Source organism: Strix uralensis, chromosome 2, assembly GCF_047716275.1.
Source record: "Strix uralensis isolate ZFMK-TIS-50842 chromosome 2, bStrUra1, whole genome shotgun sequence".
Lineage (NCBI taxonomy): Eukaryota > Metazoa > Chordata > Aves > Strigiformes > Strigidae > Strix > Strix uralensis.
In genome coordinates, this window is record NC_133973.1 from 19,829,503 (window position 1) to 19,855,024 (window position 25,522).

A 25,522-nucleotide genomic window follows, 5' to 3' on the forward strand; every position below is an offset into this window, starting at 1 on the left:
ACCACTGCTAGATGGCTTTATTAAGTGTCTTGAACCACATTTCCCCCAAAGGTAATCCCCTAATTTCCAACCTTCAAACTAAATTAGAGGCCTTTTTTATTGTTGTTAAAACTGTCCACAGTGCTGATTCCTCCACTATCACCACCAGAATCAAGTCAACCTTTCTGTGGGTCCCTCAGCCACACTTGTATTGAAGAACCCAAAAACCATCTTTTTCAGGGTATTTCCTTATCATTCCCAGCTTGTCCACCCTTCCTCAACATTGACTGCAAAATACCCCAAGTACTGTAGGAACCAAGTGCATTTTTCTGCAAAAAGCCTGAAGAAACCACCATCAGCAAATCAGCCCCGGTCCCAGCCAGGCCAAGCCAAGCGGTGGGAGGGGGATGGCGAGAGGAGAACCGCTCGCTCTGGTGCTGCCTGTACTGCCCTTCGACAGCAAGTGCTCTGGGTGCTGCCTGAAGAGCAGCTTTTCACCACAGCATAATTAGCTTTTGGAATTGGGGTACCTTTAGCATCCAAACTATTCGTAGGCTCCTTTACCTTGAGTATTTCTACATTGCTGGTGGTTTGGACATTTTCAGCAGTGACACAGGTTCTAGACAAGGCTCTGGGGCTACCCTCACCCCCCACCAAACCTAGATGACACTTCCTAGTCTGCAGAGTCTGCATTTCCACCTTCTCAGGCGGAACAAGTTTGGCCCTTTCAAGCTCTTGTGCAGTGGTATGCATCCGTGAGCAATGTTTTCAACAAAATGCTTTTTCACAAGTGCACAGGATGTAACTGCGTTCACAGAAGACTTCCATGACCCCTTGATGGAAGACTTTTTACGAGCAGAATCAAAACACTTTGTAGCTGCTTACAGCAGAGATGTGGGGAAGATTCAGCAGCTCCTAGATTCTCTTGCTCTCTGTCTCTGGTTCTCCTTGGGCGTCGCTTTCCATTTGGCCTAAGACTTCAGTCACACTCAGCCTGGATTGCCTAACAAGAGAAGGGAGAGTGCAAAGTAATTTTATGCCTGTATCCTCCTGACAAAGCCATCACTGCAGAATCCCAGCTCCCGAAAAGTTTCTTCTGGAACTGGCACTATTTGTGAGTTTTAGTAAGTCACACAACCAGTGTCATAACCTTTTCTCCCCAAAGCCTCCAGCTGTCCTTCTTCTTTCCCCTCTTTAATGGGGATGGAAAGAAGGCAGCAATGAAGGAAAAACCAGAGTTCTGGCCTCTCTCAATTTTAATGTGCTTGTCCTGCTTGTCTTCTCAGCCACTGCAAAAGTGAAAAACTGATGCAGAATTACTGGGCCAAGGCAGGGCACGAATTTTTAACAAAAAACAAGAGCAGAAGAACCGAGGTTTAGAAAACCTAGTGTGTCATGGTTTCTTTAAATATTTGAACCCCACAGACCTAGACACACATCTCGTCAAAGACTCGGACAGGCAGAGCTGTTCCTTACCACTCCACTAACTTCTGCTCATACAGCTCCCTGCGCTCACGATTTCTCTTCTCCTGCAAGGTCTCACCGGTAAGTTTCTGCATTACGATTAAGAGGCCCCCTGCAGGGATCCTAGAGGAGGAAGCAGAAGAGTCACAAGTCACCCAGGGGACACGCAACAGTAATAACTTACCGGCATCAGCAAAAGGAGCGTGCGGGGGCCAGCCACCAGATCAGTGGAGCATAATGTTTCCCAATACTCACATCACACAGCAGACTAAGGTACTCCTACTGCCAGCCACCAAACACAGCCTGTCTTCAGCTGTGACTCACTGTAGCCCCTTCGATAACATATTTTGAATTTACTCATTGACAGGCACCCACAGGTCAAAGGGGTGGAAGGATTTAAGGTGCCCAAACAACCCCTGTAGATCACCTAACCCATAATTTAGACAGTCACACCCTTGCTTAGCTTCTGTCCAGCTCTGGAGGTACTTGTGTTCTCCCTGGTAAAGCTCCCTAGGCTGCTTCCAGGCACGCCCACAGCTGACACCATCCCGACTGTGCTAAGTGGCACACATAAAGCTCATTCTCTTATCCAGGCAGGATCCCCAAATTCACTTGTGAGGACATTCACAAGTCAGTACTTAGAAAAGAAGTCCCAGTTCTGCTTGAAAAGTCAAGACTTCTCCTGAGTTAAGAGGTCATTGTCCTGATGGACAGAGCTCCTGAGAGAGAACCGTGGGTTCCTCCTTGCCCCAGGGAGCCTTAGGAAATACTGACTGCAAGACATACACGAAGAGCTGTGCCACCTTACAGCCTTGGGTTGTGCAGCCCAACCACAAAGCTTCTTCCTCAGCATTTCCTAATGGCTGCTGCTCCATATTCTGGCTTTGATGGAGCCTATTTTGTAAAAAAATCATTTTTACACAGATTCCTAGCCTAGGGTTTGGCAGTTCCCAGGGTGCTCCCTTTTTCAAAAGGTGTCATCATGACAGCCAACACTCCTTGTGCACCGTCTGGATTCTGAGCTGCTACAGCAGTGGCTGATGAAGCTGAGAAGGGAGCCCAAAAGGTGTGTCTTACACTCCTGCCTTTACCCACAGACAACACATTGCCTTAAAACAGATGTCCAACAGTTCTGTGCACAGCGATTGGGCTCATCAGTGACCATGCCAAGGGAGGGGGACAGGAGACACGTCTATGACCCATCCCCACAATTTCCTATTTAACAGTAGTTAGCATCTCCTCCAATAAGCAAATAGCAGCAAGATGTTCTATTAAGAGCACTGAGTTCTTATCACTGAGGAAGCAGGAAAACACAAATCAAGAAAAAGAGAGGAAAAAACCAGTTTAAAAGCTGGAAGAAAAGTCATCATCATGAGGTCCCAAGAGAGATACAGAAAATCCCTCAAGTTAAGAGAGGAAGGGAAGCTTCTGTAGCCCCACCTATGATTCAAGGCTTGGTGTGCAGGGCCACCATCTAACAAACACCCTTGAAGAGTAGCTGTGTCTCGATCACTCATCGGCAGCAGTCACAACTCACCCAAACGCTGTTCCGAACACGAAGCCGCCTGCCAGTCCCTGCAGGCCCAAGTGCATTCTGAAAATGGCTCCTGTGAGGGCTAAAAAAAACCACAAACCCACTGAAACCACAAACAGCCCCCCACCAGCCATCACATACAGACAGAGGGAGATGCTTTGCTGTATTTCTCCTCTCTGTGAACTGACATCTGCTTTTAACAGTGCAGAAACCAAGCGCTGTGGCCAGCGGGAGGGACCCTCACCATACAGTCACCACGGTCCCTGCACTAAAACATTGCACAAAGCTCCTTCTGCTTCAGAAAAACTCCCCAAGAAATGCTAAGAAGTATCTATGAAAGTAAAACCGAGCTCTCTCCAGGCTGGAGCATAATATCCTTCCCCCTCTTTTTTTTTTTCTATTCAACAACAGCTAATAATAGTAGCTGCCATGTAAGGCAGAAAAGATCAGTAAAACATGTATCCAACTGTAAGGGCAATAAAGTCTGTAAAAACTAAACAAGCAGATCACTTACCCAGAGCCCTGTTGCCAAAAGAGGACATGCAGAACTTAGCATGAAAAGGGTAGTTTACAAACAGCGCACTGAACTGTTATAAAGAGCGGAAATAAGAAATGTTTCCCCTGCTAAATAGGTGTTTGTGAGAGCAGGTTATGCACCAAGTGTTGCCTTTACCATACACATGCATTCTTCACCCAAAAAACTCCAGCAAGTATTCTGAAGATGAACTGATAACCACAAAACTCCCCAATGGTTTCAGAAGTGCATCGAGATCTCTCTGTTACAAACACACAGCAGTTAAACAACGGAGCAAAGTCACAATGGCAGTTGGTAGAGCAGGAAACAAAACCCAGGAGCACAGAAGCTAGAGACCCGCTCAAATCCAAGAGATGGGGATTTCTGCTTATGCTTTTCCACTGATGACCCTTGGTCATAAAGAGAAAAGTACACAAGGTTATAGCAGTCTTACCTCCTGCTGAAGCAAAATTACCGATGGTGGTTTTATTGCGGTACACGGACAGACCAGTGCTCACCACGCTGCAAAGAGAAGGCACAGAAGAAGTCAGCAGTAGCACATGGAAAAAAACAAAGCTGGATCTCCTTAAGCCAACCCTCTGGTCACCTCCAACAGCCTTGTTGCCCACCTGTCCAGAGCACACACGTGTCAGCCACAAGTGCCTTGATCTTCTGTGACTTTACTGCTGGCAGCTGCACAGCCGGAGGCCAGGGAATACCAGGATTCCCAGCTTGGATCTGGGATATTCTTTCTTTTTCTTTTTTCAATGAAAGATTTTTTTTTTCCATTGTATGTTCAAGGATAAAAGGAATTGAGCAATGAAAGGGTCCTGTCAGTCAGTCAGCCCTGATGTAGGACCTTTACCTGCAGAAGCTGAATACATGTGTCGGCAAGGTCTTGCCTGACAGTCCCCACCAGCAGAGCTAAGTCACACTCATGACGTCAGCAGGGTCACCTCCTCTTGCGGCATGAGATTTCCCACCAGGGTAGGTACACCACCTCCTCCAAAAACATCAGTTAAGCCCCAAAAGACTCTCTGTTCTCAGTTCAGCAGCCACATCCTCCCCAGCACTTTAGTGAGCCTCCTGCATGACATCTACAGTCAACAGCAATCTTCCTCCCCTTCCCAATGCTATAACGTCACCCTAGCCTTTGTACAAGGTAAAACTACCCAAGTGTTTTAAACTGTGAAACTCAAAATTTGCACAACTGCAGGACAAAATCTTCAACTTGGAGTTTACAGAAACAATTAATGCTGAGCGGGAAATATCTTCTTTCAAAGCCTTTTACAAAGGGTTGGTGAGAAAGGGCGATGATCTGACGGCATGGGAGACATCTGGTGGAAGACGAGGAGGTTACATGCCAAGCCCAGGGAAACCTGAAGAAATCAAAACCTCCAGGAGAGAGAGCAAGCAGTATGCCAGCTAAACCTAAGAACAGATGCTAAACCAAAAGGAGCCAAAGAAACCAAAAGAGCTGAGGAATAAATTCAGAAAGGAACAAAAAACCGAGAGAGATGGAAATATAAAACAATACTAGCTGATACTGCGGGTATCTTAAAAGCAGAGGGGAATTTAAACAGAATGTCCCTGCAGATACAGTCAATGAAGGTTTAGGACTACACATAAATTCACCATTTTGAACATCAGGGAAGGAGATATTCCCAGTTTAAAAGGGCTTTATTTGGAAGAGTGTGCTTAGTTTGGTGCTATATTGTCAGAAATGCACTGACACCTCTGAAGGAGAAAATCAGGGAAGTAGAACACCATCTCTGCATTGGTTGTGTGTGTGTAGGAAAAATGCGAAGGCCTAAAGAGGTACATACGACTGGTAGGTCTGATGTCCAGTGACTGCTTAATAACAAGACAATCATCTGCAAGCATTTGAGGACAAGAACAAAGAATTGTGAGTAATGCTAGTGTATACAGACTAGGAGTAATGAGACATAACACAAAGGAGAAAAATTAGCATGGGATAGAAAGCTCTTCCAGAAACAGCCAACACACTGTAACACTCTCCCAGAGAAAAATGCAAAAAAAAGGGATGAAGCAAAGGCAGAAAGAAGCTATCAAGTACAGGGAAGAATAGTATTCAAGTCAGTAACAGCATGGATGAGATGTAAGGAACAGGGCTTTTCCAATTTTAGGTTTTGTATTGGTTCATTAGAAGATCTGAATTCTGGGATAACTATAAAAGGTTAAATCCTCTTCACGTTCACACCTTCTCAGTCAGACTCACTGTTACCACTCACTTTGAGCCTCAATCAATCACCAGTACTCTCTCAAGGAGCTGCGAGCACTGCTGGCACCAAGAGCTGCTCGCCCCTAGTGCTTAAGCATAAGCCAGCTCTTCTCCCACTACCATCGGGAAACACTTACTTGAATATTGTCACAAAAACAGCTACTCTCCAGCTCCAGCGCCAGCCGTAGCGGATGAAACTCCTGAGACCAGCCCGATGCGCAGATTGCTGGGGGGAGAGAAGACAGGTTACAGCTCACAGCCCTGCTCCCCCTCGCCAGCATCACCAGCACCACCAGCCCGCCGTGAGCCGGGGTATTCACAACAGGTCGTGGGACTCGCGTCACTTGGGAATGATACCCCGACCCTCAGGGATCACGTCAGTCATCTTCAGAGGAAAGGCCGCTCACATTTACCCCAGCCACCAACAGGAACACCAAGAATTAATTCCAGTTTGTAATGTCAACTGGTCTTTCTAATCCCAGTGCTGAAACACATCCTGGGGGACAGGGAGAGCTTTCTGAGGACAGTGTGGGAGAACAACAGAGAAGAAAGGGGACAGACTAGAAACTAGTTCTCAATTATTACAAGTTTGTAAGTACTAATAAATAATAACCATAATAAGTAAATAATAACCACCTACTTTAAATGTTAAGGGACCATCAAGCTCTGCATTTTAGCACTGGTGCTTAAAAGTTTGGCAATAAGCTGCTTTTTAAAAGATGTGGTAAACATAAGCTTCATAAAAATTAAAAATATTCCAGTTAATACCATGGAAGAAAAAAAATTCTCTCTTCTAGTGCCTGTGGTGTAAGTGCTTGGCCTGGGTGCAGGTACACAAGAGAGTCAGCAGAAGGGCAGAGTGAAGCCAGGCACCGATACTCTGCAGGTTGCTTGGAGAAGGGCCAAATCTAAATAGTGATGGAGGTGAAATTAGGCAGATTTTTAAAGTTTTTTTTTCCTAATAATCCAGGTAACCGACACTTTAATTGAAGAACTCCCAGTTTAGTGATAAGCTAAAGGAATTTTAAATGGTCTAAAAATAACTCACACAAGCAAGAGGGCACCACCAGTTGGCCACTGGGAATTCTCTTGCCGACAGACTAAATTGAAAAGCCGAACGCCAAGACGAACGGGTTAATGAGCCACATAACACCCACCCACCCGCTGACCTACCCGAGGCCTCCTGTGCCCCCACACCCTGCGGGCTCCAACGGCGGCTGCTCCCGCGCCCGGAGCCCCCAGGAGGCCTGAGCCTGCGGCGGCCGCGGGGGGCTTCGCCGGGAGGCCCGGGGCGATTCGGTCCCCGGAAGGCCCGACCGCTTCCCCCGTGTACCCCCACCCCTCCCCGCGCGTGGGCGCCGCCGGGCCGGCGCGGGGCTCGCTCGTACCACGGCGTCGGCGCGGTTGTGGAAGAGCTCCCCGTGGCTGCGGGCGATGAAGGCCTTGCGGGCCTGCTGGAAGGCCGGCAGCCCGCCGTACAGCCAGCCGACCACTCCCCCGGTCACGGCCGACCGCACGATGTTCAGCGTCTCCTCCGGGTACCGCCGCCGCTCGCTGCAAGGGAAGGCCGGGGCTGGGCGCCGGAGCCATGGCGGCCACCGCCGGGCCCAGCCACCGCAGCCACCCGCCCGCCCGCCCGGCGCGCCCCAGCCCGGCGCGGCCCCTCACTCAAGCCGCCAGAGCTCGCTGAGCCGCTCCCAGCCCGTCTGCGGCGGCGGCGCGGGGCTCCCGAACTGCGGCTGAGCGTCGACCCCCTCCGCCATGGCCCTCCCCGGCGGCGGCGCGGCGCGGGCGCGGCAGCGCCCCCAGCCCCTCGGCGGGGCACGGCACGGCGGGAGCGGGAAGGCGCCGGGCCGGGCCGGGCCGGGCCGGGCCGTGGTAGCGCCCGCGGCGGCGGGGGCGGCTTCCCCGCGGGTCTTGTCTCTGCTGAGAGCGACTGGCCGGGGCTAATTCAGCGATGCAATAAAAAGGGAATCGGGCCGCAAAGTCCCCGGTGGCGACTGGCCAGAGGAAGGCACCAGCGAGCGTGACCTGACCGTGGAAGCACACCCCCCCTAAATAGGACAGCGACAGAGAAAAAACGGACACGATTCCCCTGCCTTTGGGTAACAGCTGAGGGTTATCCCGATCTCTTACTGCAATTCCGGTTAAGCAAAGATGCATCCAACAAAACTTCGGTTTTGTTTGTTTTATTCCAAAAGCACTTCATTAAAAATGGTTTAAAAATATTACACATAGCTGCTTCAGTTTCTCAGACTGCTGCCTCTCCATTGACTAAAAATAAAAAACCAGAAACCTCTTTCCACTCTTGCACAGATCTTTTCCTCAGAAACCAGGCTATTTTAATACCCCGCTTTGTTTCCTTTGGGGGCTGGGATAACCCAGGCACCAGTCACGTAACCGCTGTGCTGCTCCAGCAACTGGCACCTGAGGTGCAGGGCTGGCAGTCGGGTCCCGTTCCAGGGCCCGGCCACGCTGCGAGGCCTCTGGTGAGCACGTACGTGTGCAGGGGCCCTTTGCACTACTGCTCCTCGTAGTGTTTTCTTCTTCTCCCATCCAAACTGACTGCAGGGAGACCGTGAGCTGTCGCTACCGTTCTCTTCCGTTAACGTGCTGTTTCCTAAGCCTTGAGCCGGCTTTACCACCAAGGGTGCTCACCTGGGAGGCAGTGGCCCTCCCAGGACCTTGTGCTGCTGCCCACACTCTTCCCGGTGCCTGTCTGGATGCCAGAGAAGGTGCTGCTGCCTACCAGGCTTCTCGACTCAGGAGCCACAGCATTTCAGAAATTGTGCTCCCTCTGGGCCGAGCAGCCTGCAGTGGGGATAAATACAGTGAGCACAAGCAACCCGTGACTGAACTTGAGTGAGCGATGTGAGGAGTAGCTGCCACTGTGTGACTGAAAACGTTTCCTTAACCAGACTGAAGGAGATGAGGAAAGGAGTGTAACAGCTGTGGGAAAGAACAGCAAATACTGAAGCGAGCAGCTGCGTTACCAGCCTCAAAAAACAACCCCCAAACCAACAAAACAACAAAAAAACAATCCTAGAAAGTTACAGAAGGGGATAAGAGCAGAGAATCTGTGAACATCTGGAGAAAAGAAGAGCCAAATCTGCCTCTGTATATACTTTCTCTGGGTTCCTAAGGGCCTTAGGATGTCTGGCCAGCCGACCGGTGAGAGCTTGCTAAGAGGGGCTCAGTTCCGCGTGGCTGTGTGGGCCCCAGCTCAGGTCAGAGGATGAGCCGTCTTTGTCTCAGCTGCCCACTGCGTGCCCGTCTGCTAATCAGGCTTAGCGCTGCAGCAACACCATCATCACCTGCTGCTCCCCTCTGAGGTAGGTAGTTTAACCGTGCAAGGACCTTTCAATGGCACATCTAAGCCTTGCCATCAACCTCTAAAACCTGACATGAACATTAAGCTCTAAGCTATCTAAAAAGGTTTACCCCAAATCCCAGTACCTGATTCTGTCAGAGAGCACCTAACATACCAAATGCTGTCACACAGGTGAGAAAACATTGACCATTTGCCAAGAAAAGGGGCATGTATCTCCCAGCTGGCTGTAGCTGGCAGTCTGTGTACCTGGCCCATGAGGACAGAGGACTTGGTACAAAGTCCAGTAAAATTAAGCAAAAGGCTTCCCACTGACTGCGTGGGATTTAGGATCATTCTGAGACAGGCAGTAACTGCGTCCCAAATGCTAACAACCTTCCTCCAGGCATGACCGTAGCCACCCCATCGAATAGCCACAATCCAACATTCTACTTAACATTCTCATGGCGACAGTACAACCGGGTCCCACTGTACGGGAGCAGTTTCAAAGTTAGCCTATTGCTGGTCCCTGTAGTTCTAGTGTAAAGGATAAGAAGTCTGAGAGAACAAGAAAGAAGATATGCTGATCTTCAGATTTCCACAGAGATCAATTTGAGCTGAAGAGAAAAACAGAGAAGTCTCTACAGTTCTGTTTTCAGCCATTCAGAAGTGATCTCGCTGTAGCTCTTCCTCCTTTTCACTTTGTAAGTCAAGGCTTGGGAATATTCAGACAGCAGATGCTCCCAGTAGCAAGAGACATCCTCCATCTGCAAGTGCTCGGTGATGAACTGGCGTCCCCTAGAGACACACAAGGCAGAGTCAGAACCAATTTCCAGTTCCTACAAGAGTCTTTGGTTTTGTTTTATATGTATATCAACTTTCACTCTTCTGTGTTTCAAATGAGAAACAACATGCACTGCTCTGCACCGTCTATTTTAATTTCACAACTTTCATTCGTGCTCACAGCTCTGACAGTTGCAGTGCTTTTGTTATCCTCAAGATGGTATTTGTTATCTGGGATAATAAATATCAGATTTCACATACCAGATACAGCCTGAGCAGCACTGATGCCTGCTGCTTCAGAAGCCAGTCACTGTCAGCCTGGATACATGACGCTTACAACCAGAGGCAGTTCCCAGGGGTCAACTCACCTCACACCGAGACGAAAGCTCCCAACTTCTGATAGCTTTCAGTGGGTTTCCTGACATGGGTCACATATGAACCAAAGACCTCATCTTGTTCTCTGGTTCCCCCTGCTTGTTACGAGTTCTCCAACCCTCCCGCTGTTATTGCAGATCAGTTGTACTGCACCCTATTAATACTAGGCTGTCTTTGATAGGTAACCCCTTCAAAAGCTGTGTGAGAAAATGCTTTGGAGGAAGACTGCCTGATAGCCAGAAAGGACACGCAACTTACCGCTCTGAAATTTCTTGTGCTATGGCATCATTCTCCTTTACAAACTGCAACAGCTCCCTAAAATGAAGACCAAAAAAATGCTGTGAAACAGCCAGCTCAATGGAAAACATTGTTCCTCAGCTTAATTACTGCGGAGGATGAGATTAAGGATCTACAACTGAGTGAGGGACTGGTGCTCCTCATTTCAGAGCACAGAAGAAACCTGCCCTTCTCATCTGCTCTGTATCAGTTCTGGACAGCATGCTGAAATCTGAGAGCTAACACATTTCTGGCCCAGTAATAAGTTCCTCTTCCCTCTTATCTGTGCTGCAGGGCCCGCTCGCAAGTCTAAGGGCCTAGTGCCTACTGATTTCAGTGAGGGTGACAGACCTACGTACTCCAGTGGAACTGTACCCTCCAAGTAACACAAGCAAAGGATTCTTTGGGGGCAGTAATAAAGAGAAAAGAACGTGACCTCCAAGAGCTTTTGCCTGACGCCGAGGAGTGGAGGCACTTCTCAGTGTAATACAAACCAAACCGCCTTCCCAAACACAGCAGTGTTCTCCTGTGGCATGCAGTGCTCTGCTGAGCACACCTGGCCTTCGCACCTGACGTCGGAGAGGTCTGATCGCACGGGGATGTAGTGCACCCAAGGCTTCAGCTGAGGGTAGAAGAACTCCAACCACTCTTCTCCAACGTGAAAGACAAGTGAACCGCATAAGAAAAGGTGTTTCAGCCGGAAACTGGCAGCCACTCCCCGGAAATTAAACAGATACCTTTAAAAGGATAAGGAGGGAGAGGGACCTGATTACACTTCCCATTTTATGGGGAAATGCGCTAAGAAACCAGATTCTGAGTAGCAGTCAACCTTCCCTCACAGGTAGCAGCTGGGGGGGGCGGTTTCCCTCACACTGAACTATGCACCGGTTGTGAAAACAAAGGGAAGACGTTTATTTGAAGCTCCTTGTAGGATAGGAAAGGTGAGCTGAAATTAAGGATGTTCTAGGTGAGTTTCTGCTGTCTCTCAAAACTGAGGGAGAAAATCGAGGCGTGAGACTCTACCTCTGACAAAGACACCTGTCCACGCCAAACCAAAGGAAGCTTCACACACACCTGCCGATGAGGCACGGAAGGTCACAGCGGGGATGCTGATCGCATGACTCTACCCTTCAGAGACTCTGTTACCATGAGGAGCTTCTTCCCAATTCCCTCTTGCAGTGAGCTTTTCTGTTCATTATTGTGCTTTGCCACATCTATCTCGGTTTGTTTCTTTGCTTTTTTTCCTCTGGGATTCTGCTTTAATCTGAATCTAATTGTTTCATATTAACTTGGGAATGCAACCCTAGGAGGTTAAACAGGCTAGCACACAACAGATGGACTTTGCAGATAACAAAGAATCCACAATTTTGTTTTCAGTATTTTCTGCCAAGTTAGTAAAGTGGGCTTGACTGGGGGCGGATTTCTCTTCGCAAACTGTATCTCAGAGGGATGTTTGTTTGCTTACTTGCTTTCTTTTTTAAACCCACATTTCTCCAATTATATGGAAAGCTGTTTTTCCTGTGGGTAAAACCCCTCGGTACATATAACTAATCTTTGAAGTCAAACATTTTGGGCTGGGGGAAGGGAGTTTTTCCTTTAATGAAGCTATTTTGGGCGAGATGGGGATTATATATTATATATATTGTGGGCGAGATGGGAATTATAGCTAAACTTAGTTCAGCAGTAAGTGACAAGGAGTACATCTGATGTTATTTTGCGTTCTTTGTATTACCTAGGAGCTCAAGGCAGGGATGAGGGGCTCATTGTGTTAGGAACTCAACAGATACATGTAGAGGTGCAACAAGAACAGCGGTCTGAAGCGAGGAAATGCCTCTGTCCAGTTCCAGACACAGCTCCCACCACCCGTGACCTCAGCCAAGTCACTGAGCACTGCTCTCAGCCAGCCTGCTAGAGCAGCTACACTGAGGGAAGCAGCGAGAAGTTCATATTGACCCTGTCAGACCCTGGGCTAGGACAAAAGCATGTGAGAATGTCTCAGCCTATACAGTACGAGGGGCTTAGGAGGCATCAGAGTTGGGAATTCTATGTGTAACAGAAGGGAGAAATCTGGGCAACAGTCTATGAAATATAAAATGAAACAAGTCAATCACATTTGCACAAAAACACAGATCCAGCCATATGACTGAGTTCCTCTATCAGCAGATTCTAACTGGCAGAATTGTAACTAGGTAATTTTAAAGCAAAAGAAAAAGCAAAACATCAGATATACAAGTGCATACACACTAACCATTTACATTTTTTTTCACAGAAACCCACAAGAATATTACACCAAAACCCCCTTCCTGAAGTAGTTAGAAAATAAAAAACCCATTCTCCCAAACAATATACAAAGTATAAAACAGTATTATATCTGCTCAATCATATTTCAGGTTCCCTCTTTTATTATATACATCTAGTGGCAACACTTGTCCCAGTATGCATATGAAGATATGATTGCTTAGTTCCTTACATCTTTGAAGACAGCAATGCTATCACTGTAGCACTGAAAAATAAATTTTCAACACAAAGCTTGGTACAGGAATATAAAGAAAAATTGGTAGAATGCCCTTCTGATTAAAAAAATAGAATAAAATTTTCCATCTGTATGTTCATTAGTAATCTAAGACATTTACTTTCCCCTAAGCATTTATTTCTCCTGACCCGACAGAGGAAAGCTGACACTGAAAGAGGCCATGCTAAGCAACCAGATTTTCAACTGCCTTATGTCTGTTTACAAGCTTTCTTATCTGCATGGAGCTGGTTGCTGGAATTAGACCTTAAAATAAAATGAGACCTTACACCATGCAAGGAAAGAAATAACCCACAGCCCTTGAACAGCTTTACTAATCAAAACTCTTACTTGTATTTGCAGTGATCAACCAGTGGAATTTCCTTTGCCGGAGGCTTCCCTAAGGTGTCCTTAAAATAAAGAGAATTAAAAAAAAAAAAAATCAGTAAGCTTTACATGGTGATTTTATATTTGTTTTCCTTCTTAGTTAGAAACAAAGCTGAAGTCTCAAAACCCTCCATTCCCACTTCTGAGAAAATCTTCTCTGGTGGGCTTTTAGAAGTATTATGAAGAATTCCCAGCCCTTCAAACAAGGAAAAAAAAAATTCAGTAAATTACACACTGCCTGTAAGCAAACGCCAGCACAAACACATTAAATGATAATGTTTAGTTGGCAGCTACAGAGTGGAAAACAGCTTGGGACAATGGACTGTGTGAAGCCAAGTGTAACCGGATTAGCCAAGACTGTCTGGAGAAAGATGGGCTGTAGACTAAGCATGGAACTAAAAAGTTATCAGCAACAGTTATCCAAAAGTTATCAACAACAAGCCCAAGAAATGGAGATGACAGAAAAAGGTTTAAAAAGGCTGACAACACCACACAGGCAGCTCAGGGCTAGAAGAGGAAGAGTTGGCTAATTTTGCTGTAATGGAAGAGGAGGGGATTGGCAGGGATTCATTTTCTTATGTGTGCTGGTTTCCTTGAACAAAAAGTGTAGATGGAAGAAAAATGTTTGGCCTGCCAGGCTCTAGAGACTCCTTCCTTTCATCTGTCAGAGAGGTGCAGCCATTAAGGGAACTACAAGCCTCCCCCACTCTAGAGGGCCACCCACAACACTCCAGCAAGATGCTTCTCAATCATCAAAGCCATCTTGCAATGCCACCCTTTCTGGCCTTCACACTCAGGAGACAGACAACACCCACACACCTTTTCAGATTTCCAAGCCTGGTTTTTAGTGTACTCAGCATCAACAAGTTCTGGGTTTTCTCGGGACAGCAGAATGAGGGGATCTCTCTCAGGGCTCGTTCTACAAAAGAAATGCTGTCAGTAATTGCCAATCCACATGACCCAACACAGCTAACGAACAACGAGACTCAAGACCCTGCCACTTTCTAAGGCTGACCTCCCTATGTGCCCCGAAAACATCAAGTACCTACATACAGTGTAATTCTGTCCAAGGGTAAATTAGCAGAAGAGACTGAGTTATGTATACTGAAATGATTTGAGGCCACAATTCTTTATTTCACTTACTAAATATTTAATAGTATTATTTAAGCAATTCCCAGGACAAATCAGCAGAGATGTTGCTTCCTTCAGGCTTTATGCTGATGGGTGCCAAATACTTTAACTCCCTTCTAAGTCAGAGAGAGCTAAGAGATGCTAAGCACCTTCAGTGCTGATCCCTCTGACACTAATTTAAAACACTACTCATAAACAAGGTTATGACATCCCTGAGGCTCACTCATCATCATCTCCTGAGCCTACCTAGTAAGATATCAAATCCTCCCCTACTGGTGATGGGGGAGGAACAAAGTATTTGGTTTAACATTGTTTTCAAACTGTCACTGGAGAGAGGGCAAAAATAATCTACTCTCTTATTCCCCCCCACCTCTCAGGTAATGTAAAGCAAGAATACTTTCAATTCAGTGGAGCAACTTGCATAGCAAATAAAGTATTCACACTGGCAAGAAGCATGCACATCAATATCAAATCTTTAAATTTGTATCATGCACCTGCAGTTCTCTTCACAGAAGAAAACAAGCTGGTTCCTAGTGTGACAGTTTTATTCATTAAGAGATAATGTAGCAACTCTGTCACAACTTCTGTTTCCAATATTAGAATTATTATAATAAACTAGTTGCAAATGGCAGTTCTTATCAAGAATCACTAACGGTGAAATACTGCTGTACAAAATGTCTCGCTTCCCTTTTAAAAAATACATTCTGGGTTACACTTGTTTAGGTCTTAGAGATACAGAAATTTCTGCATACAGACCACTGTCACAGCACATGTTGGTAGAATCTCCTGTTACAGAAAAATATGCTCACCTGGATCCTCGGAAATATCCTTTAGATATTTTTTTCATCCATGGCCATTTTTCTGCAGATCTGAAATATTGTTTATACATGGCAATAAATGATTTAATATAACCATGAAAGAGCACTCTCATCAGTTTTCACAGCATGATCTCTTTGTATTATTCTTCATTTTTGATGGAAATCACTTTCTTCATTATAGCAGAAAAAACTCTCAAGACTCTCAGCCAGGTCCAATGAAACAGGTTGTCCTGTGAATATTGTGTTTAAGGCAAGATGATATAGGCTACTTTTCAGAATACCTTTCAGTCAAAGCAATGAATTACTAACAACCCCCTCACTAAACCTTTAAGGGTATTAAAATTTATGTAAAGTTTGAATCCACTTTTTGTATTGTTGCTTTATTTTTCTGTACTTCACTGAATACGGATAGTAGAAAATGACTGAAGTTTCTAACCACTGTCATTTCCCTTTAATAAAACCCCAAACAACAACAAACAAAAAAAACCTACCTGGTGTTTTGCATTTAAAACACAGGGGTTCATTGTTTTGCCAAATAACTTTCACTTAAAATCTAGGAAAGTCCTTCAAAATAGCTGTTCACGTGTTTTGTTTCTGTCAGTCCAGTCACTCTGGGGAACATTTTGTTGTACTTTTCTGCTGCACCTGGCCTGACATGTAGGTCCTGATCCCCAAACTGATCTGCGCAGGTCAAGCTTTGCATCTGCTCGTAACCCAGTGAACAAATGGGGGTTCACTGAGAAAGCGAGGATAAGCAAATGGACCTTCATTATATTAGATCACATTAGGCTTCAGCTATGATTAGTCCTATAGATCTTCAGATTTTGAAGAGGGAAACATTCAACCTTGCATTCTGTTGTCAAATGATTGACATCAAGGTGGCTTTTTCTTGTTATGTGTCTATGCTCACTCACTGTTGCACACTTTGTCACTCTCCATGGGGAACAACCCCTTATTCTGGTAATAGTCAAAGATCCTGCTAAAAGAAAGACTCCCCATCAGAAACGTCTTCTGTCTTACTCTCAGCCCAGTAATGACTCTTGATTCTTGGGAATGATTCCAGGTTTCTCTATTGCACAATAATACTCAAGTAAAAGCAGATCTAAAGAAGGCTTTCCTTTACCCTTCCAGAAGCTTAAACAAACATCCTGGATCATCCCTGCAGTGAAAAAACCACAGCTCCTAGAGAAGTAGTTGGAAACAAAGGAAAATATTTCCACATGTCAGGGGAGATTTCTGCAGGCAAAAGATAACTGCTACTTTATTGACAAACCCTATCTCACCAAAAATGATAGTGATCTGGCCCCGACAGCATGAAGAATGTGTATACTTTGTCCTCTGCATTCCTTACAAAAGTGTTGGAAACAGAGAAGCTAATTATAACTTCTAGTTACATCATCCAAGGTTTCCATGGAGAATTCTTATATAGCAGTTAGTCTTTATGTAGTTAACGAGAGGCTGCAGGACAGATCACAGGCCAAGAGACCTATGGTCTTAGACTTCAACGTTGGCTCAATGCTGCCCAGTACTAGATGGCTTTTACTGTGAGTTTATCTTCCATTAAACCTCCCCACATACATAACCATTTCCAAAACATACCTTCTGAGGTCCTCTCTCATGAGGTCCCAGCGCCCTAAACCTGTTGGGTAAATCGGCCAGACAGCTGGTCCTCCTTCCCAAAATGTCCAGGCAGGATACATGATATCATTGTATTCAGGTGTCTTAAGAAAAAGGAGAGTAAGGTAAGAATAAGAGTAATAACTACTTCAGTTTATTGACTGAGCCCATCAGTAACAAATGTCCCTTCTAGGAGTTCTGTCAGCTTTCCCCGTTACTGTTCCATAAGCAGTCGTAAGAGCGTTCCACTGTTGCTGGGGTTCATATGAAGACAACCCAATACTTAAAATTTTTCAATGACTTTAAAAAACACTATGTCTTGCATGACAACACGGGACTTTCATGTTAAAAAAGAACAAAAGAGGTCCATGATATAGCCAGTAAGTAAATAGCGGAAGACCTGAGCTCCACTCACCTTTCTAAAGACTTGTGCCTATGTGTAGCTACGAATGTTTTCTACTGATGGTAAGTTAAGCAGCAATATTATCTCCTCAGAGGCACTTATAGACACTTCGACATTTAGGTTTCCAACACTTCAGTTCATTCCAGCCTTCCTAGAGATCACTTAACGATTCACTGTAACAAGTATCCAGGTCATGCAAGAATTTCAGTTCCTCACTCTTACTTGGATGCTTAAATCCCCATATAATCAGAGCGAAGACCAGCACTTAAGTAAGATTAAACCCTTTCATGAAATCAGACTATAGGCCACTTCCTTGCGCTAGTAATAAACCTCCTATACAATTATCCATCTATCTGTCACCTGGAGAGAGTCCAAGGCCACCAAGGTAGTCAGGAGGCTGGTGCACGTGATGTATAAACAGGGGCTGAGGAATGGGTTTGTTCATGCACAGGAAGAGGAGGCCTGAGGGAATCTAAATGCTGTCTCCTACTACCTAATGGGAGAGTTCAGAGAAGATGGAGGCAGACTCTTTTCAGAAGTGCAGAGACAGAATGAGGCAACAGGCTTTGATTACAAGAAGGGAAAACACTGGGAAGCGTGTTTTCATTCTGACAGAGGTCAGACACTGTCTGTGGACACCCTGTCCTCAGGGGCGCTCAGATCTGGGCAGGACACAGGCAGGAGCACCCCGATCTAGTTGGTCCTGCTCTGAACAACGTGCTGGACTGGGAGACCTGAGGTTCCTTCCAACTTAAATTGCTGTGTGCTTCTATGATCGGCTCCTTCTCAGCCTTGTTGTAAACAGGCATTGATAACAAACCATGACAGCTCCACCACCACTCCAGGGTCGGCCTTCTGAGAGGCAGAACAGGACAATCCTTCAATCCCTTATACTTTCAGCCATAGAAAGCACCCTGGACCAGCATCCTGGAGCCTTCCTAACGCCGGCTGGTTAAACCTGAGCTGTGCCTGGGTCACTAGGTTTCAGTTAAGGACAGAGCTGAGGTTACAGTTCAGATATTGGACAACGATGAACAGAGAACTCAGTTTCTTGCACCCAGGGGCAGGATGATGGATACAACTGCAAAGATTAAACTTCCACAACCTGCTCTGCATCAGTTTGGGTTCTGCTGACTACAGTTAAGGCTGCACAACGGTCGAGGGGCAAAACAGCTAGCTTTACTACCACACCTGGCAGCAAACATGGTTATTCAATGACAGTGCTTGCAATGCTGCACTGAAATTCTAGAGAGTGTTTTATGACAGCTGGGGACTAGGCAATAGTTATGGATCATATTATGGTTTAGACTTCCTGAGCTGAAAAGCTGGATTCAGAGTAAGATGTTACAAGTTAGCAGAAACAGAATAGGGCCTGAACTATCAAGAGCAAATGGTTTATTGCTTCTTTTTGCATCTTACTGTATGCTGGGCTTCAGCCAAGAACAGATCACGATCAGGGTTAGGTAGCGAGGGTGCAGGGTTTGGGCACACTGGGCATACACTATGGCAAAGCAAGACTGGCTGAAGCTTGAGGTGTCACGATGTTTTGCTGGAAAGGATGAAACACTACACTGCAGTCAGGTTTAACGACGGGAGAGGCAGGAAAATACACAGGAGGGCTCTCGAGTCTGGGAACAGAGAAGCAGAGAGCGGATGTCTCTGCGCGTGCACGTGCCTCTGCATGTGTGTGCACGTTTGCAGATGGAAAAGGGAATCCAGGGGAAAAGGGTTCACAGGAGATAGCAGTATTACAGAAAAGAAAATAAGAAACACTTATCTGTGGTACCAAAAAGAGGACTAAAAAAGTCACGTTACATGAGATTTACTGTATGACAGTTGACTGATGATCAAAAATCCTTAACAATGCTGATAAACTACGGCTACAATTTTAACAGAGGCATTGTAGCAAATGACAGCGATGCTGGCGCATATCCCATCCAGCTGTGCATCATTCCGCTGTGGCAGAGGTACATTTTTTGACCTGGAAGAAGAGCTAATGAGGGGAAAAACCATTCTATTGAATAAATCTGCAAGTCTGCCTGCCAGAAAACTGGAAGCAAAAGGAAACATAAAGAATAAAAAAGAGCAAGCAATTCTGACACACAGAAAATCTGTGGGGAACCATCCTCAAAAATATGTTCCCAAAAGAAAGGAGGACACACATGTGTCAGAAACGCTCAGCTTTTAAAGATGCGCACACCTTACTGAAGGAGAAGACTGGGATAATAGGTTTCATCCACTTGGGGACCTGGGGGTAGTCTCGCACATTGATCACCATTTCCATGTCAGGGAGGCGGTTGATGATCTCCAGAAGGAAGTGCTCAACTCCACTGCATCTGTGGTGAAATGACATATGGCAAAGAGCTATTAGGAGAAGGCAGAATCATGCAGTCTCTTGCAGGTCTTTCTCTCTGAGCAGGAGCAGAAGAAATGGTAAGCCTGAGCCGTACCATGATGCAGGCTGGGAAATGCCTATAGCAGCCTCTAAGCCCCAAGGTAGTACAGACACCAGTGAAGCTACCCATCCTGTTAAATCTGGCCTGATCTGCAGCTTTCTCTGAGATCCCACAACAAACCAACCAACCAACCCTTTGTACACTGAAGCGCAACAATGACACTCACCTCTTGCTACATTTAAGCCTCATACATAATTTTCTAGGCTCCTGGTCTGATAAAAAATTCAGACCTCCAAAATATCACTGTGCTCAAGGACTTTTAACTTGGCAGAGTTGGAAGTACTCCTGTGTCCCAGCTAGGGCGACATGATCCTCTGCATAGCCTCTTACCTCGCAGGGAACAAGCAGTCCTGCTCACGGTATAATTTGTTCTTAATGATTTGGTAGTGTGTCCCCAGCTTCCGGCTCACCACATCTGATATTATCTCCTTGGAAATGCCACCTCGAAAAGGAGCCAGGTCCTGCTTCCAGACACTGAAACAAAACAATCAGCCATTATTATGTACAATAGAGAGGATACTGTGCATTAAATTACTGCAGTATACAGAACAGACTTCTAGCTAAAACAAGCTCTGTGTAGCTTCCAGGAGCTCTGCTACATGTGGCACAGTGGAGAATTTAAGTTGCTTGGAAGAGCTACTACTCAGAGACTCAATGGTCCAAGCTTTGCTCTTTGACTACTTATGTGTGTTTTGCCTGAACAAGCCCAGCACAGGACTCAGGTTAAATCAATGCGGACAACTCTAGTTACTCTCCCAGAAAGGACCTTACAGGTAGAAGTCTTCAGCTTCCTTACCCTTTGAGTTGCAAAGCTTGTGCTTTGGCCTTCCATGAAGAATGGGCCACACGGCCACACCAAGACCAAATTCCTCACACACTGTCATGCTATTTAGACATTAAAAAAGAAGTTAAGAATCTAGTTGCAAGGAACAGCATCGCCCAGTAATGCTGAGTGCAGTGAAAGGCAGCACAGAAGGACAGGCCTATGTAGCACATGTTCTGTGACATCCGCGTATCACCAGTGAGCTCCAGGAACGCAGTACAAAAACAAAACTAACAAATATAAGAAAGTACAGGTGGAGGATACAGTTTATATAAATTTAGTCTAAAGATCTTCAGATCTAACTGGTTGGAGATTTACCGAACACTGTCAGACTGTAACAGCCATGGAGACACCCTCCCCACTTTTTGGTAGACACCGTATCAATGCCTTAGTTTAATACAACACTGCCAGGGTGATCCCACTGTGAGGGTGGTCAAACACCAGTACAGGTTGCCCAGAGAGGCTGTGGAGTTTCTATTCTTTAAGATATTCAAAATACGACTGGACACGGTCCTGGCAACCCTGCTTGAGCAGAGCTGGACTTGAAGATCTCGAGAGGTCCCCTCCAACCTCCAGGATTCTGCTAGTTTGTAATCAGGCAGAAAACAGTAAAACTACATAAAAAATTGTCATTGCGCAGATGGGATGACCACAGGATAAGCAGTCTGGCAGGGAGGCAAATGTAATGAGCTTGGAACAGGAAGAAAGGTGCAGTTTTATGGCACATCCATGTCATAGTAACCTAAGAGACAACTGAAAGGTAGCAACAAGCAAGGTGGGACCTTCAATCCTTGCCCACCGAATCACAAAAGACAAGACATAAGTAGAATCTGTTATATGGGGAAAAGTACTGGCTTTCAGCATTCTGCTGCATACTTACACACCTTCAAATCAGCTACCAAAATGAACCAAGCTTCTTAAGTGTCATACAGTGTACATGCTGTATTATCCTCCTGGATTCTTTTGTAACGCCTGTCACTACAGCAGCGCTCCTTATCAACCCTTAAATGAACTACTGCTTCAGTGAAAACTAGGTTTCGAGACCCACAGCAACCATAACTTCATGTTACTGTCAATTATCATGTTCTGAAGCAGATTTGGAGGTTGTAACCACTTGGGAAGGCATTCTACCCAAAGGTGGGTGGGAGATCGTACAGAGTATGTTTAAAAATTAGGAGATGTCTTTAGGCTGCATCTGAATTGGAACTTACGGAAAAGACTGGAAGGCTAAACTAAAAGAGATTTTTCCTCATCAATATTTCAAGAGTAATGAAGATCAAAAACTGCAAACAGAGTGTACAAACACTTGCCCAATATGTCTCATCTAATATTAAAAGCCAATATAGCACTCAATCTCACCCCCAAAATGAGTGAGCACATCTGGTACTTTTAAACAGGAGGCCTAAAGCTGGGCATCAGTGTTTCTGCATTTGGAGTCCTAATCCTAAAGGCAGAAGAATATGTTGATTCTTTCCTGAATTCCCTCTTCTCTTTTAAATAAAAATGCTGCTTAAAGCTATCAAAAAACCCAGCCCTACAATCCCTGCGTATATGGCAATGATGACCTATGCACCTGTAATGTTCACCACACAGCAGCTGTGCTCCATCAGAGCAAACAGAAAGGAAGTTTGGTTTGGTTATGCCTAGAAGACAGATCAGCCTGCACTTGTACTGTCTACAGTGGTCTTGCATCACATCTAGGCCTCTAGCTCTCTGCATTAAATTCACTGTAGGAAGATGAGGCCAGCATTTCAAGTCCGAGTGCTGGCATTATGCATAATGCTCCATAGTTATAAAAAAAAGTAAACAGGACTAGTGTCTTCCTGAATGAGCTCCTCTTGGATCACACTTTGCTCTCGTGAAAGTCAGGTAGATAAATACCTACCATCACTCCCATTCTCAGAAGCAGTGAGCTAGACTCGCCCGAAAGAACGCCAAGTAGTACAGCATGCTATCACACCAAATGAATCCGTGTTCTGAAACAATCTTTCTTAATCTACCTATTTAGAATATTTTACACATACTTGCTTTCTTCCACTTTTAAAAGCCCATGAGAAAGATTTGTTGGCAACACTGCACTAAGAGAGAAGGCAGAAGTGTATTGTTAAGACAGAAATGTCACCAGCTATGAGTATGGTTTATTGCATGATCATGTATGAAATGCTGACACGGTGTATGTTCAATCGCAGAGGACAACAAGGAGTGCGATCAGTTTGTGGGTGGACACACCTTCTACTGGAACTATGGATGTCAACCTGTTTCACACAGTGCCATTAATAACCTCCTCCTTGCAAGCACCATGACCTGCACTGGCTACAGATGTGATACCTTAGCACCCAAATATTCTCTAGCTAATTTCCAACCATCAGTTGCCATCAGCGATGACAGAAGTCTTTCCTCTCATACCCAGAGGCCTGTGCAGTCAAAAGGAAGCCAGTCTCTCACCTTTGGTGACAGCTGCAATTCTCCTTTACACATGGCTTATAGACTTCCACAGCTTTCTTAATTTGGTCAGTTATTGTTTTCCATTTGGCATCTAAAACACATAGGAAGGAAAAGTCAAAGGAATTAATCCACTAAACTACCAGACCAAGTAGCAGGAGCTGAACAGCATGTCTGGTCCGGCTGGCCACAGCCATATACCAAGGTCCCACAGCACACTCGGGTACCGCTCCAGCCCACGCAGCTCAAGGAGAGCATGCCTACAGCGAGCGGGGGAGAGGAAAGCCCTGAGGGGCAAGGAGAGGGGCCACCCAGCTCGGGGGGGCCGGGGAGGGGGCAGTGTGCCGGGCACCCCGTGACGGCCCCCGGGCTGAAAAGGAAGCCGGGAGGGGCCCACAGGGTGCCGGGGGAGCTGCCCGGCCGGAGGAGGAGGCGGCGGCAAGACTCAGGACGCGCGGGTTCCCTCCCGCCCGGGCCGGCCACCCACCCTCGCCGCCAGGCCGCGAAGCCGCGTCCCGTTTCCCATCCCCCGCCACACCCTCACGCCCGGGCGACGCTCACCTGCCGGCCCGCCCGCCGCAACCGGCTCCAGCCGCCACAGACCGGCGGCCGCCAGCACCCACAGGGCCAGCGCCGCCCGCCCCATGCCGCCGCCGCCGCCAGCACCGCCCTGCGCATGCGCGACCCGCCGCCGGCCGTCGAGGGTGGGCGGGGGGGTGGGCGGGGACGCCCCGACCAAAGATGGCGGCGCCAGCAGCCGGCGCTGTGCCGCGGCGCTTGATGGGAGCTGTAGTTCCCGCGGCGGCGCAGTGGCGGCGCTGCCTGTCCCCACGCGAGGGTTCTGTGTGGGGAGACCCCCGCGGGGGCCGCGTCGGGACCGCAGGCGGCTTTTGTAACTTACGGAAATAAAGGCACTGGCCTGGGGGAACCTACAGTTGATGGGGACCGGGCTGAAAAAATACCCACTGCTCAGAGAAGGTCTGAGGTGCATCTGTCATAGTCCCTCCAAATAACCTCCTAGCTCCGCTCGTGTGCGCCTCGGGAATCCCACGAGCCTTATGCAGATCTTGTGTACCTGGTGGCCCTCGCTCCCTTTGGGGTTTTTGGGGGGGAACTTCCCCAGACACCTGAATTCATCAAGCAGTTTGTCCAACCTGTATAAGGCTCCTTCTCCTGGCCCGACCTCTTGCTGTTGCCAAGGCCTGATTCAATTCAATCATTTAGAATTAAATCATGAATCTTGTCATTATGGTATAAAGGTTTAGACTGATCTGTCAAAGCTTCTCTGCAGCAGGATGTGGGCCATAAGAAAGAAGGCAAACAGCAGGACTGAGAATGGGCGGTTGAGTGCCGTCAACAGGATGCATAGGACCTTCTCTTTGCAATATGGTTTCTAAGAACACAGTCTTCAAAACTACCCCCCACTTAGTGTTTGGGTCTGTTCAGTCATATTTGGCCAGCCTTCAGGAGACAGGCTCCCTAACCTGGTGCTGGATGCAATAACCATGCTGATAAGCAGCCAAATTAATGTAGAGAGGCTGGGGCTAAGCAGACACTATCCTACCATGAATCCAGACCAGTCGATCAATGTTTCTTCCCTAGGTTGAGTGTGGGAAGCCCTGTCCCCGCTTTGTGGGGTCTGTGTATTCAAATATCAACACTTAAAACTCCATCTTTCCTAGCCCAGATCCAGCTTGGTGTCTTTGGATTCCAGGAGGAGGTGCTGTAGCTGCTTGTTAATAGGAAGGAGCCACATTTATGTTAAGTTTCTACCTATAGAGCGAATATTGAGTGATTAGCCACACAAGCCACCATAAAGTTGTCACAAAGGCCTCTTTTGGGTGTAACTGAATTGGTCCTGTAGGTACCTGTAGGTTTGGGTGGAGAAATAATTACCAGAAAACAGACCAAAGAGGAAAAGCATGTTCTGAGAAGCAGCGTGAAGGTTTCCCAAGGATTGATAAATTCTGGAGACAGGTAGTCCTGCTGAATCTGCAAGAGCTGATAAAGTCCGGACACCAAGTGTCTGCTCAGTCTGTGCAAGGCCACAAGGGAATGCTCATTATCAACTGTAGGTTGTGGACTGGAGGGCAGGGGCTTCTACACGCAGACATAAACTGCAGGATTAAGTGTGCATCCATTGAAATAAATTACTTTGAGGGACTTTCTGAACACCTGCTTGGAAACTGCTAGTGTGTCAGCACAACCCTCTACTGAGTATACAGCTGGGGTTGTTCTCCAACTGTTGCTCCGACTGAGGAACTGAGTGAGTGTATGGATTAACTATGAGGGAATAAGTGAATGTTGTATTATCTGCTATTAGTAGTAACAGCTTCCTAGAGTGAAAACCTTGAGTACTTCTGGCTGTCTCATCCTAAACTCCTGTTGCACACTCGAATTTTTAAGCAAATCAGGGGAATTAATCCCTTATTTCCATCTTCTCCTAGAGTCCCTCTGTCTTC

At 46.6% G+C, this 25,522-nt stretch overlaps 2 protein-coding genes across 2 annotated transcripts; both read right to left on the reverse strand.

Annotated features, from left to right (window-relative positions):
• On the reverse strand, positions 1-7,534 carry TIMMDC1 (translocase of inner mitochondrial membrane domain containing 1). Its single transcript, XM_074857507.1, has 7 exons — positions 7,402-7,534; positions 7,122-7,287; positions 5,871-5,959; positions 3,946-4,013; positions 2,981-3,059; positions 1,456-1,566; positions 1-982 (listed from the first exon to the last, which is right to left on the reverse strand). Exons 1-7 carry the CDS (start codon positions 7,494-7,496, stop codon positions 895-897), a joined length of 696 nt encoding a protein of 231 aa, XP_074713608.1. The 5' UTR covers positions 7,497-7,534; the 3' UTR covers positions 1-894.
• Positions 7,535-7,906: 372 nt separating this feature from the next.
• On the reverse strand, positions 7,907-23,715 carry POGLUT1 (protein O-glucosyltransferase 1). Its single transcript, XM_074857482.1, has 11 exons — positions 23,622-23,715; positions 23,064-23,154; positions 20,126-20,269; positions 19,540-19,675; positions 16,919-17,040; positions 15,311-15,370; positions 14,190-14,289; positions 13,335-13,393; positions 11,044-11,211; positions 10,457-10,513; positions 7,907-9,838 (listed from the first exon to the last, which is right to left on the reverse strand). Exons 1-11 carry the CDS (start codon positions 23,704-23,706, stop codon positions 9,682-9,684), a joined length of 1,179 nt encoding a protein of 392 aa, XP_074713583.1. The 5' UTR covers positions 23,707-23,715; the 3' UTR covers positions 7,907-9,681.
• Between the last annotated feature and the right edge of the window lie 1,807 nt (positions 23,716-25,522).

Bases quoted from the DNA above. Each gene is read 5' to 3' on its own strand.
- TIMMDC1 (XM_074857507.1), bottom strand. From the start codon at position 7,496: ATGGCGGAGGGGGTCGACGCTCAGCCGCAGTTCGGGAGCCCCGCGCCG. The intron at 4,014-5,870 runs GTAAGTGTTTCC...TTCTCTTTGCAG, and splicing joins GTTTTTGTGACAATATTCAA to CGTGGTGAGCACTGGTCTGT. The intron at 3,060-3,945 runs GTAAGACTGCTA...GGTTTTTTTTAG, and splicing joins TAATTTTGCTTCAGCAGGAG to CCCTCACAGGAGCCATTTTC.
- POGLUT1 (XM_074857482.1), bottom strand. From the start codon at position 23,706: ATGGGGCGGGCGGCGCTGGCCCTGTGGGTGCTGGCGGCCGCCGGTCTG. The intron at 13,394-14,189 runs GTGTGTGGGTGT...CTTTATTTTAAG, and splicing joins AGGCTTGGAAATCTGAAAAG to GACACCTTAGGGAAGCCTCC. The intron at 9,839-10,456 runs GTAAGTTGCGTG...GTGTGTCTCTAG, and splicing joins GCACAAGAAATTTCAGAGCG to GGGACGCCAGTTCATCACCG.